Source organism: Epinephelus lanceolatus, chromosome 13 (assembly GCF_041903045.1).
Source record: "Epinephelus lanceolatus isolate andai-2023 chromosome 13, ASM4190304v1, whole genome shotgun sequence".
Taxonomy (NCBI): Eukaryota; Metazoa; Chordata; class Actinopteri; order Perciformes; family Serranidae; genus Epinephelus; species Epinephelus lanceolatus.
Window position 1 is genome coordinate 35,224,464 of NC_135746.1, and position 15,060 is coordinate 35,239,523.

At 41.6% G+C, this 15,060-nt stretch overlaps 2 protein-coding genes across 3 annotated transcripts; both read right to left on the reverse strand.

Annotated features, from left to right (window-relative positions):
* Positions 1-251: 251 nt before the first annotated feature.
* On the reverse strand, positions 252-9,604 carry traf3ip2a (TRAF3 interacting protein 2a). 2 transcript variants are annotated; one of them, XM_033648249.2, is made up of 10 exons: positions 9,494-9,604; positions 8,940-8,985; positions 8,309-8,821; positions 5,931-6,078; positions 5,625-5,812; positions 5,431-5,519; positions 5,280-5,348; positions 5,100-5,204; positions 4,307-4,381; positions 252-2,229 (listed from the first exon to the last, which is right to left on the reverse strand). In XM_033648249.2, the coding sequence occupies exons 2-10, from the start codon at positions 8,953-8,955 to the stop codon at positions 2,083-2,085; spliced, it is 1,350 nt and encodes a 449-aa protein (XP_033504140.1). In that variant the 5' UTR covers positions 8,956-8,985; positions 9,494-9,604; the 3' UTR covers positions 252-2,082. The 2 variants fall into 2 exon arrangements, with proteins under 2 accessions (XP_033504140.1, XP_033504141.1); XM_033648250.2 differs by lacking the exon at positions 9,494-9,604 and adding an exon at positions 9,073-9,468.
* Positions 9,605-10,703: 1,099 nt separating this feature from the next.
* Positions 10,704-14,619, reverse strand: LOC117271181 (putative G-protein coupled receptor 139). The gene is made up of 2 exons (XM_033649289.2): positions 14,498-14,619; positions 10,704-12,591 (listed from the first exon to the last, which is right to left on the reverse strand). Exons 1-2 carry the CDS (start codon positions 14,574-14,576, stop codon positions 11,582-11,584), a joined length of 1,089 nt encoding a protein of 362 aa, XP_033505180.2. The 5' UTR covers positions 14,577-14,619; the 3' UTR covers positions 10,704-11,581.
* Positions 14,620-15,060: the final 441 nt, after the last annotated feature.

The window sequence follows — 15,060 nt, forward strand, 5'->3', positions numbered from 1 at the left end:
GTCATGTTCCGTAAACAGGCTGACAGAATTGAACTGGTCTGTGCACACTGACAGGGCACAAACGATGAAGTTCAGGGTGAAAGCTGGCTTATCAGGGATGTAGTGCTCAACATAAGGACAGGATGTTACTGTTGTAGGACTTATTGTGCCTTGTCTGCAGGTCCTTAATCACAATGTGCTGTCATGACCTTCGTGAACTCTTTCTTTGATATATAACCACTGTCAAAATTAAAACTGTCTGACAGATATCCTGGTTAGTAAAAACAGTAGAATTTATTCCACAGTAATATAAAAGAATAATATCAATAGAATAAACTAACATTGAGTGGAGATCACGGCTATTGACATTAAGATGAGTCATTATTTGGGACATGCTGCCACCTTCTGGTTAATCAGAGGCTCTACCAAGAAATACAAAAATGGTGTACTGGAGAGCCTAGAGTATGCCACTGGAATAATTATAGGCTTTTATAGTGTTTATTATGATCTATTAATACATTGCTCAATTAAAAAAATCTATGACAAAGTGATTAATATACATTCACATTATACATTAATAAGCTCAAATTAAGTGATAAAACATTAAGATAATTAAATCTTTCTGTAAACATGATTAAAAATGACATTTTAAAGTGGAACAGATTACAAAAGTTTTATTTTTTAAAATCCCATTGACTAATGTATCCACCTATCATATTCCATTTCACAACACATTTATGTTCCGCTTTAACATTTTGGTTTTAATTCATGATTGCTGCAATTAAAGATGTCTCTCTTTACAACAGTTTCAGTGTTTTCACACCATCAGCCCCATGTAGCCCCACGTTTTGGTTTATCAGCCCACAATCACTGCTTTGGTTTACTCTCACCATTCTTATGAACGCTAGCAGCTGTTTTCACGATAAAGGACTGATAACCAGTCGCTACCTGCTCAGCACCGAAAAGCAGATAGACAAAGTTAGTGAGCGATAGTGCTGCAGATGGCTGCAGTAGAACGGGCTGTAGTGTGATCACCCAAAGCATGTTCGCACTGTCAATTTAGGTCCACTAAAAGTGCTTGTTTTTGCCACTAACGGACTCAGATTATTATTTTAAGTGTCTGACAACATTATGGAAGGATCCCTACAGAGATAGACCTTTTTGTTAAAGATTAAGATCATTTTTGTTTAACCAGAAACAGCCCTGAAATCATTAAAGCCACTCCCACCAGACTCCATTTGAATAAACAGTCATTTTTTCCTTGTTAAACACACTTCATTCAAAGTTGACAGAAACAAAATAGAACACACAAAAACCATCTTGGTATGTTCTTCCACCGTTCAAACATTCACCAACTGTGGTTTGGGTAACCCTTAATTCACCCAGTTAGATGTGGCAATATGCTGGCTCTATACACGCTAAAATTTCTGTTTATTCTAATGGAGTCTGGTGGGTTTGGTGATGTTGATTTCAGGGCTGTTTCTGGTTAAACAAAAATGATCTTACTCTTCATCTAAAAGGTTTATCTCTGTAGGGATCTTTTCCATGGGTTGTCAGACACTTGTAATAATAATCAGATCCTGTCAGTAGTAAAAACAAGCACTTTAAGTGGACGTACACTGACAGTGCAAACAGGCCCCTAATAGTTACACGGCAGCCTGTTTCGCCCCTGCCAGCTGCAGCCCTTTCGCTCAATACTGGACCAATGTAAAAAAGTGTTGTTCTTATTTGTCAGGTACACACACAAAACATAGGAAAAAAGGGTCCGGTTGAAAAACACCGTACTTACCCTTGGTCCCACTGCCTCAATCAAATAACGCAACAAATTTTTCTTTCTCATTTAAAATGCAATCATTGAGAAAGAAGACTGAATGGTATGGAGTATGTAATGAAATTAGAAATACTGTTAAAATGAATTATAAATCAGAGCTGTATCTGAAAACAAGTGATGAAAGGAAAACACTTCACTTGCTGCAGTATTAACAGTCCTTCTCAAGACCTATGAAACAGAGTCCTACCCACAGCATGTTGAGGTTTTGACAGAATGAACCATCTCTTTTATTCTGGCCAATTTCCACACGTGTCTGTCCTTTTCAGTGTTTCTCAGAGGGGGCGAACAGTGAGGGTGAGGTCAGTCCCTCGCTGTGGGATGATGTAGCGCTCCTCCCTGAGCAGGCGCAGCAGCAGGTCCTGGGTGTGCTGGGGCCACTGGTAGATCCTTGTGTTCTGGAGCCAGCTGGGGACATGTCTCTGTAACACAGACAGACAGCACTGTGCGTCACTGGGGAGAGCTAAAGTTGAAAGGGTGTGTACCAATGTACTGAAGTAAAATTTGAGCAGCTTGTCATTTTAACCAAGGTACAACAAAGGTTATGAGCATCCAAATACATCTACATCTCCTGTAAGTCTTATCCATAGTGACTATATGACATCAAAGCCTGCAGTTTAAGTGTGAGGTATATTTAGAAGATTTTCACTGCTTCACCTCACTGTCAGACAGCCCTTTCTGACGAGGAACTGAAGCTGTTATCTCAAAGCCATCAGACTATGGTATTTTTTACTGAGGAGCAGTGGATGAGGAAGTATTCAGTTCCTTTACTCAAATAAAAGTACTGATCGTTTCAACTGCACTTGTAGATTTTCATATTGTTTGTGTGCAAAAATCGTAATTTATGAAATAATAAGTGACTAAATCCATCCATCCATCCATCATTTTCCACTGCTGTTCCGATGCCAGGTCGCAGAGGCAGCAGGCTGAGCAAAGCACCCCAGATATCCCTCTCCTCAGCAACGCTTTCCAGCTCCTCCTGAGGCGCCCCAAGGCGTTCCCAGGCCAGATGAGATATGAAATCCCTTCAGCGTGTTCTAGGTCTGCCTCGGGGTCTCCTACCAGTGGGACGTGCCTGGAACACCTCTAACGGGAGGCACCCAGGAGGCATCCTGATCAGATTCCCGAACCACCTCAACTGACCCCTTTTGACATAAAGGAGCAGCGGCTCTACTCCGAGCTCCCTCTGGATGTCTGAGCTTCTTACCCTATCTCTAAGGCTGAGCCCAGCTACCCTACTGAGGAAACTCATTTCGGCAGTTACTAAATTTTAGTAACTACAGTTATTATATACTTGTAATGGAGTAAAAAGCGCAATATTTTCCTCTGAAGTGCAGTGGAGTAGAAGTTGAAAGTGGCATGAGATTAAAATAATCAAGTTAATGTACCTCAAATTTGTACTTAAGTACAGTACTTGAGTAAATGTACTTAGTTACATTCCATCACTGTTGAGAACAATACCACACTTGCTGGTCTACCACTACCTTGACAGGTATAAGGTGTGAGGTAAGGCGGAGAAAATATTCTAAATACAGCATGCACTTAAACGGACACTAATTTTTTGGGGGTCATCCCTATGTTTCCAGGGTTCTATGTTCCCCACTTAGACAAAAAAGGTTCTATGTTTCCCACTTTGTTGAGTGGGAAACACAGAACCCGGGAAACATAGAACCTTTTTTGTCTAAGTGGGGAACATAGAACCTTTTTTGCAGGGTTAAGTGGGGAACATAGAACCCTGGAAACATAGATATGCTCCCATTTTTTTCAGTGGCTACAATACATTTTGCTGTGACCCCATCCACAGCAGTACATTGCTTAGCTTCCATGCTGGTAGATTTAGTTTAGTGGCAAAGCAACAGAGAACATAAATTAAGTACAGCAGAAATGTCAGATAGGCCAGACCACCATGTCTGGCTGTATATGTTTAAACATTACAGTTATGGCTGACAATGATGACAGAAAATATCAAGTTTGCCAATTTCACGTCTTCGCAATTAAAATCAATTGCCATAATGTATCTGGAAGTGATTGGTGTTGTTAGTGTATCAGTCTATAATGTTTCCAAACAGTAACTGACAATTCCTGCACAGTATACCTTTAAAGGTCCAGTTCACCAAAATCACAAAAACGTCCTTCAGTTAGTGATGGCCAAATGAAGCCTCATGAAGCATTTTCTTTATTTTCTGAGCCCACTAGATGGCGCTTTTTGTTCAACAAAAGGTTGAAAGCACACTGAATTGATATTCTTTGAGCATCTCTCTTTAAGCCAAGAGCGCCATCTAGTGGGCTCAGAAAATAGAGAAAATGCTTCATGAGGCTTCATATGGCCATCACTACCTTCAGTTACCTCATGTGGTCCCCATATGGAACAGGAGGCTTAGTAAAGAGTGTGAGGCGCGATTGAAAGCTCTAAAAGCTCAGTCAAAGAACTGAGTCAAAAATGCCTGAAAGGGCTGAACCAACCCCTCAGTGTGTTTGCTGTTAATGGCTTGTCCTTACCTTGGTTGCATTAGGAAACAACACAGGGACCAGTCTGAAGTTCAGGCAGCCTTGTTGGATGAACTCATTTTGGATCTGTACCAACAGGAACACACGATAATTAGTGCTGATAGTTCTCCATAAACTTACATGTCTAATTTGCTTAAAGGTAAAGTCCAGCCCAAAATCAAAAATACATATTGCCCCCCCCCTTACCTGTAGTGCTATTAATCATATAGATTGTTTTGGTGTGAGTTGCAGAGTGTTGGAGATATCGGCCATAGAGATGTCTGCCTTCTCTCCAATATACTACATGGAACTACATAGCACTCGGCGTGCGGTGCTCAAAGTGCCAATAAAATACATTTGAAAAACTCAGCAACGTGTCTTTTTCAGGAACTTTCTACCAAACTACACCTCACAACCATATCACAACACAGATGGAAGCGTGTATCTACTCATGTAATGAATACTGGAGAGACACAAAAGTGAAACTGAAGTTACATGATCATGATCAGGTTTTACAGAGAGTTACAGTAAGCCTCATTGAGCTGTGACAGCCTTCCAGGCCCACAGCCAGGTTGCTTCAGCATCTGCACCACACTGACACTGTGGGTGTATGGGTGTGTGGGGACAGTGGGTGGAGCTGGCAAATGCACTGTTTTCAAGCCCCAGTGGGCATTTCCTCATTCTCCTGTCCATACTGGCATGTGTGAAGGAGGGCGCTTAATGATGTAAGCTTTCCACCAGAGGGGGACATTTCACACAGACCTCAGTTGTTGACAGCTGTTTGGATAGCTGTGTGAGTTCCCACCTGGTTGTGAATGTACTTGGTGTGCAGGCCGTGCTCGTCATCTCCATCTCCCTCCACGTCCTCCTTGTACTTGGGGCTGATGACCACGATGATGAGCACTGATTTCTGTAAAATGGCATCTCACTGTCAGCTTTTTTAAATGGGATTCATTTTCTGCTCAGACTCAATAGTTGGACTTACGTCATTCAAAAATCTGTCCATCCATTTGGTGATGCCCATTCTGCGGACTGGATTATCAAAGATGTCAATCTGTTGAGACACAGGCAGAGCGTGAGTGTTTGTATGGAAAGCTGCTGAGAATCAAAGGTGATGGAGACATGGCGTGACTTACTGCTGGGTCGAACCCTTGATCAGTCAGAAATTTGACGAAAGGAATGATTTGTTCGGCCGTGTCCACTGAATATGTGATGAAAACGTTCCCTGTCAACAAAAAGTCAGTAAAACATTCTTATCTGTACATTCTTTAAGATTAGGAAAACAATGTTATATACACATGATCATGCAGGGGGCACTGGTGTGACTTACTACACTCCTCAGGTAGGCTGATGGTCCTCCTGATCTCCCTTGTGGCTGGCCCTGGACCAGCCTGGAGGGAGAGACCCACACTGACCTCGTGCATCACATCTCTAGGAGGGGCCACACAAAGGGGCACAGATCCACGAGGGGGATTTGGATCATCTTTATTAAGTTGCAGCCTATTATTTGGGGGATTCCTGTGAAGGGAAACAATCAGAAACACTGAGCATCATGCGTGACATCTGTGAAGAATTACATGAATCAATGTGGAAAGTATAAGATCATAATGACAAACAGGGCAGGTCGTTCTCATACCATGACTGTTGGTGGTGTTGGGGCTCCTCGCATGGATCCGCTGGGTACTCATGCTTGTGATGATAATTATTATTTTTGTGACGGGGCAGATTTGCCGGAGGACAGCAAGCACACTGCCTGAGACGACTGTCCTGCACTGGATTGGGGCCTGCAGAGAGATATGGAGGAGCAGACATTAACTTCCTAGTTTGGACAGTTTCCAGCTCAGCAGTAATGATGTCATGCAGACTCAATAGAAACACCATGAGCAGCAGCCAAATGATACCTAACAGGGCTGGGGAGGCAACTTTTAAAACTAAATCTATCACAGATGGAGTGATTACTGCATCCGTGCAGAATCAATCCAAATGATTCAATTGTGGTTTGTAGTTGTATCATTTGTCCCACTTTTGGAACACAGTCATTCAAATATAAGATTTAGGTTTGTGAAGGGAATAGGGCAAGGGCAAAATAATTCAATAATATTCAATATCTGTGAAACACATTGTTATGATCATCCAAAATGACTATAACATACTCCCTATGACACTAGCTAATATGCAAACCACGGGACACTGAAACCCACACAAATTAAGTTTTTTGAAATTATTATTGTACATACAATGTTGATTAATAAAGGTATCCCTTTTCCATATACAAGTACAGTCTATCCAACTGCATAGAAAACAGGCTTGTCTACAGTACCCAAATGATGCAACAGTTGCCTGCTTTTGGTTGCTTCCAACCCAGGCAAAACTCTTCTTTGCTGGGGCCTGTTCGTCACTGCAAGTTCCTTCGTTCTGAGGAAAAACTCCCTGGGTTGGCCCACTGTCTCTGAATGTTTAGTCGTCTGATGTTGTTCCAGTTTGCAGGGTTTCATACTTTGACTTTCTCACTGCAAATGTAACAATCACTTCTAATTTTGTCCATTACCCATGTAAAGCCAAACTCAACGTAACTGTCCTGGTAAATCCTTTTTTTTGTTTCTTATTAAGAAATTCAGCATTCTCTTTTTCCTGACACTTTGTAATTTTTCCATCAGTGCTTTGTTTTTACCTTTTTTAAGTACTTTTGTAATAAAAGAATAGGGAATTTAGCCAGCTTGCTCTGCTAGCTTAGCTCTGTTTATACTGCTGGTGTTCATGTCTAGATGTGCCATTAGGCCCCGACCACACAGAAAATGTTTAAGCAGCTGGAGGCGGCTTTTTGTAATTGTTTTTATTGAGAATAAGGCTTTTTGCTTGCTGTTTTTGTGTTGCAACCCATGTCACGTTTCTGTGCTCTAGACACCTGGCTTTTTTAGCCAGAGCACTCTGAACTCTGAGTTGAAAAAACTTCAACTCAGAGTGGAAAAACACCCTATGTCAAGTCTTTTTTCATCATCTTTTTTCCCATTGTCCAGTTGGATGATTTGAGTGGCGGGCCCTCTGTGGTGGTCATGACAACAAGTTTACAGCTGGTAAACAATGGAGGAGAAACTGGTGGTAGTGGTTGCTGGATACCCAGAGCTAAATGGCCTGACAACAGACAGCAGGTTGTCAAACTGCCTCTGAGTCATCCAAAAATATGCCTGGAAATGGCCATCATCTCATGGTCTCATGTACCCACACAGATCTCTGTTTCCCTGTGCCCAACTAACTTTTTACTGACAGCCTCTCAATCTCAACCAAAGCTAAAGCAAGTACCCTCCGCCTCACATTTTACAACCTGCAAAATGCTTTCTGTGTGATCAGGGCCCTATCCTTGCAAGATTTTTTTTTTTCCCGCATATATCTTTATTTATTTTTTCTGAATAAATTAAAATTATTTTTTAAGTCCGTCACATGATGCCATATAGATCTATACTGGGAAGACACGTCAGTGAATCAATGATTTTTTTTTAATTTTTTGAGCATCACAACCCCTGCAAAATGACTTGTTTTATTATCAGAATCTGGTCCATTCTGTCCAAAATATTTCTTAAGTCTAGAGGAGCCACACTATTGAATCCTTTTATCCCCCTTCAAGATAGCAGAGGCCTAAACTGGAATTTAGCTGTTAGTCCAGCGGAAGTCTCTAGTGTGCTTGCTCTATGGGCCAAACGATGATCAGAGTAATTTTACACCCAGGAAGTGGAAATTTTTGGCTTCATGTGCCTTTACACAGCCCTGGTTGGTTCATCCTAATTACAGAAAGACACATTCCCTCACTTCCTCCTTGAGCCATGCAGATCATTTTGGTTTTATTTTATCAGGTTTTTAGATATCTGTCTCTGATTTCGGTCTCCTTAGCAGCACAATGGAAGAGATAATAAATCATGGAATAAAAACCAAATTATCAAATGTAAGAATGAACACATGTTCCCACTGACAGTAACACCAAACACCCATAAATGTTAATAATCCAACAGTGACACTGACCGTGCACACGTGCTGCAGGGTATCGTGATGGGACATAGTGGGTGCAGTTATCGTTAGACTTCAGTGACTGAGGAGGCTCCAAGAATTCTTCTTCCTCCACAGAGTGATCCTGAGGCCAGTTTGAAGGTCCTGCAAAGTCTCTACTGTGGTTAACCATGTAGTCCTGTTCATATAACGACATCTGCTGCTGTCTGAGACCACGAAGCCAAACACCTGCAGGGTCCAGGGGGTCCATCTGTCCTAAGTGTGAAGGGAGGAGGAAACGAGGTTGGGGGACAGCATGATGGGCTTTTCTAGGTTCAAGCTGGTGTTGGCGCTGGCTCTGAGGGAGTCTCCACTGGCCGGCACTGTGTGCTGACCCCCTAACTTGCTCATAGCCATGTTCTTGCGGCCTTTTGCTGGTCTCTGTATGTCCACTGCACTGATTGCAAGGGGGAGGCCAGGCTAAGTCCAGACTGGAGGATGTCATTCTCTCGTCTGTCTCAACAGGAACGCTCTGATGAGGGCAAGGCCCTGTCAGGAAGAAAGAACAGAAAAACAGGTTCGCTTCATTTGCTTCACGCAGAAACAAACTTTAAAAGGCGAGACAGATTTATGACTGCTGCAAGCCTGATGAAGGTTTGTTCCCCACCTTGAAAAGAGTCCATTTTATCCCTCACAAAAGGTGTCTTTTGCCTCTGGTGAAGTGGAAATGAAAACAACGTTACAGGAATTTAACAGAGCATGACAACTTAAAGAGACATGTACAGTATAGAATACCTCACATTTGCACAGCTGGCAAGAAAACAAGTGTAGTTCCAACTGAGATTCAAAGTCCGTTTTGAACAATAAAGTCACCACCAAGAAGTAAAAAGTATCACCATGACATAAAATACACGCCTTATAGAGTAAACAGCATCTTAAAAAGTATTAAAATGAACATGATCAAATACAAACTGTTCTCAGGAGTGGTATGTACACACTCTTGTTTCTCCCTCACTGAATAGGTGTGAGCAGGTTTGAGTGTTACGCATCAGCACAATCGCGGCAAACTAGTACAAAGGTCAAAATCACAGATCTAAAGATATGCCAGACATGCCTTCTTAAAAGACAAATAAAAACTATCTCAAAAGTTTCCAGTATGGTTTTCCATATAAATCTACATACAGAAAATAAAGAAGAACTTAGCAGTACTCCCACACCTACCTTTGCTTAGATCTGCCTATCCCTCAGCCACAGCACAAACCTGTTCTGAAGCAAACAGGAAATATTCCCACTATGCAAAGCAGGGAAGTCCCGTGACCTATTTATGCAAATAATGCTGGGCATTGAGACTGCCGCTGCCTGGTTGCTTCTTCAGCAAGGTAGACACTCTGTGGCCAGTCGAGTTTGACTGTTTGTGTTTCAAAAAGAGGAAATGAAATCTGACAAGCAATTATTAAAACCAATCAAAAGTGCACAATTAACTTGACACATACATAAATAGCAGTACAGTGCTGCTCAGGTGTATTCAAAATTTTTTCAGAACAAATCATCATACTACTGAATGATATGTGCAGTTTTGGATGACTGAACATTTTCAAAGCTATAAAGCAGGTCCAGTTATTCTCCTTTAAAACGACACACCCTGGAAGACTCAGCAGCTACAATTACATTCCAGACAATAACTTGGTATGGTCTTTCAAACTTTCACTTTTACATTCATTGTTACAAGAGTTCATCCACATTAGTAGTTCAGGAGCATGTCTATGTTCCCTTTGCCCTATGTCCCCTCAGATCAATACTTCTGCCAGTGAGGTAATGGTTTCTCCTCTGTCTGTCTGTCTGTCTGTTATGATATTGTTAGTGCGACATCTCAAAAACGTATACACTGATTTTAACACAGGCAACACTAACCTCGAACCCAGTAATAGAAGGGCGAGCTCTGATGCTGAGGGAACATGGGAAGGAGGGATAGTGATGTGCAGATTGACCCACAACCTGCAGATCCAGCTGGTTGACTTGTGCGTCAGATGGTTATGGTAAGCTTGTTAGAAAATATCATGGATTTCAGGCAACATGGTAATCAAGTGAAAAAGCAGTGTTCTGAGTAAGTTTTTAATAACTTACAGAAACATCATGCAATGTGCAATAGTCCACCTTCCACCCTCCCTTACCCTCTCTTTGAATCTCACAAATACACACAGCAAGCAGCTTTATCATCAGCGCTGCTCCACTCAGGGTTTCCATCATCCGGTTTTTGATCAGAAAACTCTATCGAAGCCTGACATATTTAAAAGTGCTCATCTTCACAAACCAAGTAGGATATCATCTGTGCGCTCAAGATCATACTTAAGACATAACCACTTAAAAGATATGTTAGTACTTGCTGTGTTCCTATATTTGTACTTTTTAAACAGGAAACACACGTCTTATATTGTGATATTTACTGGAAATGACATAAAATATAGCCAACAGCAAGTACTCTAGGCTGTTAGAGATGGTCATTACCAGCGGATTGGGTTCAGATCAGTGAATAACACATATCTTTGTGGGTCAGGGGATGTGGATTGGGTCTCATAATGGTGCAGGTTTAAAAACTTTAACCTGTGCATCACTACAGAGGGAACACAGGACTGAACCCCATTTTGTAATAAACATTAAACACAAAGTTTAGCTGAGGGTGATGGGAATGTCAGTAGTTTAGCATGTATACCATTGAAATCTTGTCCTGATGGTGGCGCTAGAGGCAGACCTAAGGGATAACCAAAGTCATACAGATATATCATCTGGAAACCCTGAATGGCTGTAGCAAAATTTGTGCCACTATATGTTTAGATATTTTACTGGATAAGTGAAAACTTTGATGTTGGATATTGTGCCACATGACTGAGCACCAGCTAGACTCCAGCTGGAACACCATTACTATCATTATTAGGATTCATCCTCTGGGGGCCATGAATGTGTAAAATTTCTTGGAAACACATTCGAAAAGGTTGTGAGAGAATTCAGTCCACGTCAAAGCGATGGATTGACCAACTTTGCCATCCCTCGAGCCACCCAGCTAGGTGGCTGAAGACAAAAACACAAAAACTAAAATAAAGTATAATTCAACAAAAGCTTGGTTGTCACCATGTGACCTAAGTATGTATCCATTGTTGATGACAATAAAAATTAAAGGGCCCTAAAAAAGCAGTCGGTGGGCATTTAGTTATGATTATTTTGTCAAACTATGATTTCCAAGGTCAAGAACGTTTATGCGTAAAGGGTGTTTATTTTAAAAGTCAGATTTTTGTCCATTCTTCCAGATCCTTTCTACTCTGTCAGTTTGAGATTGGTGAGCACCACAGTCACAGGGTTGCTGGATGGCGAGGACTTATGATGTATCACTGAGAACACTTTCATGGTGGTGTGGGTGAGGACAGAGCCAAGCTCAAGTGCCTTTGCCTTACAAGTCACCACCTGGATCAGCTCCTGCCGGAAGCGCTGGCTGACCATGCAGTAGAGCAGGAAGTTGGTGGTGGAGTTGAGGTTCTGCAGCATGTTGGCCAAGTCTCCGGCCACATTGATGGGGATGCTGTAGTCGTCCCTATTGAAGTTCTTGTTGTTGTACTGGGTCCTCAGAATGCAATATGTGACAAAGCGGGGCAGGCTGAGGACAACAAAGGTCACTGAGACGGTGCCCAGCAGCAGGATGGTCCTTCTCAACATGCCCCTGGTGCTCCTCCCATGCATGACGCGACGTTCTTCCTTGGTGAAGAGTTTGCTGGCTCGGCACAGATGGTACCCAATGAGGTAGTTGAAGATGATGACCAGCACGATGGGGATCCCCCCTGAGAGGAAGGTGGTTATCCACACTATAACAGTAGAGTAGGTCTCATCGCGGTAATGACACCTGGGCAGCGTCATATTCTCCCTGCCTACAGTTAAGTTGACATGTGAAACAATGTTGATCCAGCTCACTGGCACAGAGACAAGATGGGACACCAGGACAATAGCCATGCAGGTCAGTTTAGTAACCCAGGCCTGAGAAAAGTGCTGCTTGGCCACTGTGCTGCGAAGAACGAGGTAGCGCTCGATGGTGAACACCACCACGATCCAGGAGGAGCTGTAGAGCGATCCATACTGCAGGAATCCCAGGAGGCCACACCAGGGATTGGAGTGCCAGAAGGGCTGCAGTAGCCAAAAGTTGAGGGTCAGGTCAAGAAGTATAACCCACACCAGGTAGAAGGTGTCCACGATGGCCAGACAGCTCAGGTAAATGATGGCCGTGTTGGACATCCCGCATTTACGGAAGCAGATCATGTAGAATGTGAAGAGGTTGGCTGGAAGACAGGACCACAAAGGTTCAGATGGTTACATTTGCCTGTCCGGTCATACTTTTAGTTATTATTACCAGAGGTGGGACCAAGTAATTGTTTTGCAAGTCACAGGTAAGTCACACATTTATGCACTTTGAGTTTCCAGTCCTAGACAAGTCATAATGCACTCTTCACCAAATAATAATATACCAATTTTAAATGTACAAAAACACAAGTGCTTTATAAAACTTGCATTTATTTATTGTTAAAAAGTTACTTACCTGTTAAGCTAACATTAGGTAAGCATCAGCTCGCTAACTACAGTGTTAACTATTTGCCTTGACGTACTATCATCTGTGCTACTTCAAATGTCGAACAAAGTTGGAATTGTAGTTTTAGAGCCCCACGTTTTGTATACTGCAATTCGGTTTTCCTTGACCACCATGTAGTTTTTGTATGTGAATAAAACTATCTTTGGTCTCTCCTGCAACTTGACTGCATGCTGTCGGAGTGGTTCAGACAAAGTGGATCTAGGGAATTACGTGTCGAAATCTTGCAAATGAATAGTGTTATGTTAGCTGATTCAGGAAATGAAGGAAAATAAATTGATCTGGGGGCACACATTTGAAAAAATGAGGAAAGCTATTAAGTATTGTCAAGTCAAAAGGTTCAAGTCCAAGTGAAGCCACAAGTCACTGGTGTTGAAGTCCAAGTCGAGTTGCAAATCTTTTTTGATTTTGTCAAGTCAAGTTTAACATCTCATCACTTTACATTTCATGGCAGATAAGTTTATCAGTTGCTTATTCAAACATCCAGCACAGGGCAACGAGAGCATTCATTAGCAGTTGTGTTTTTTTGCCACCAAATCTCCTGTTAGGTCTGGGTTGGTAAAAACAATACGTTCACTTGCTAACATTAGATGCTAGCTATGTTCACCAGCTATCTTTGCCTGCTGTTTGTTGCCGAGCAGTAGTGTACAGTGGGTTTTGTTTATTTTTTGCCAAAAACAGTTTCTGGAAACAAAGTTTATGAAAGCCTTATTTATGAACCTGAAAACCAAAACAATAAGCTAAAAGATGCTAAAACAGCATGTAAAACTGAGGGAAACTGCAGAGTTGGGCGCTAACTTACTGCAGGTTTGTTATGATTCACCGCTTTCACATAGACGTTTATTTCTTTGTTAATAAACACAATATTGACAAGTGTCAAAGTATTTTAATGCTTGATAAATCATATATTAATAATAAAGTAATGATCAGTTTCAGTGGATAAATAAAATAAACTACAAACATTTTGGGGTTTGACAGAATGTTTAGCCTAGCTTAACGCAGACACTGGAAGCAGAAGGAAACTACTCACCATGCTCTATCAAAAATAAAAAAGTCTTTCAAAAGCTCCACAGATGTGTATGTTGTTTTTTTTTTAGCTAACTACTACACACACAAATAACTCACATTTTGTCACAACAGTTTGCAAACCTGTCACTGTGTGGCCTACATCACTGTTCCAGTGCTAACTCTTTCTGAACCCATAAGGTCACATTGATACATTTAGTACAGTTTTACATGTTGAATAAATCATGACATACAATGTGTGACTGAGACAGCTTTTTCTTCTGGAAATGTATTTTTAACTAGTTAGAGCTAGGCTAACAGTTTTCTCAGGGGTCATCCTTATGTTCCCAGCATCAAATATTCTTTGTGGACAGGGACGCCATCTTGTTAGGATCGCACCGGCACTTCTGCTGTTTCCCCAAACTGATGGTGTACTGACAGACATTTACTGTAATACACTAACTATGGATAAGTACCTCATACAGCACACCTTAAAACATCTGAAGTATCCCTTTAACCTATAAAAAGTGACTGTCCTGACAAAACTTATGCAAGCATGGACAGCCAAAGACCAAACATGATGACAAGATACAAACCTGGAATACCCATGATGCAAAGGAGAGGATAGTAGATCTTCTGAACAGTGACGAAGATGGTGACACTGGCTTCCTCCATGGTTCATTCACCACCAGGCAATCAGCTCACATGCTAATACCTGCAATAAAGCCATTAGGGAGGTGGAGGAGAAGAAGAGTACAGTGGACAAATACTGGTGAGGAGCTACGTCGCACATTAGAGCTTTTTACTCTTTAGAGCTTTGGAGCTTTTATTATTTGTAGCTACTTGGAGATATTTAGGTGAAATTGACATGATTTAAAATGACTTTTGAACTGTTGCATTTTAGGGTTGTGTGAATACAATCATCACCTTTGTGAAAAAAATGTAACGTGAAGTAAGGGGAAAAAATAGATATACTAAACCGTACGCATTAGAAACATCAATGTTTCTAATGTTTAATTTGTATTTTGTTCACTTCTAGTTGTAAATCAGAGGCCAGTTTACCCATCGCTTTGATTCTTTTCTTTTTGGTTTGGTTGAACCTGTCTGCAGAGATCAGACAGGTCCTTAGTTGGTGCAATTAAACTGAGCCATTCAGCTG

Excerpts from the sequence above, each read along its gene's own strand:
- traf3ip2a (XM_033648249.2), bottom strand. Across the intron at positions 5,205-5,279 it reads TGGACAGATTTTTGAATGAC|AAATCAGTGCTCATCATCGT; the intron begins GTAAGTCCAACT and ends GCCATTTTACAG. Across the intron at positions 4,382-5,099 it reads CCAAGTACATTCACAACCAG|ATCCAAAATGAGTTCATCCA; the intron begins GTGGGAACTCAC and ends CTGTTGGTACAG.
- LOC117271181 (XM_033649289.2), bottom strand. The coding sequence starts at position 14,576 with ATGGAGGAAGCCAGTGTCACCATCTTCGTCACTGTTCAGAAGATCTAC. Across the intron at positions 12,592-14,497 it reads TTGCATCATGGGTATTCCAG|CCAACCTCTTCACATTCTAC; the intron begins GTTTGTATCTTG and ends CCTGTCTTCCAG.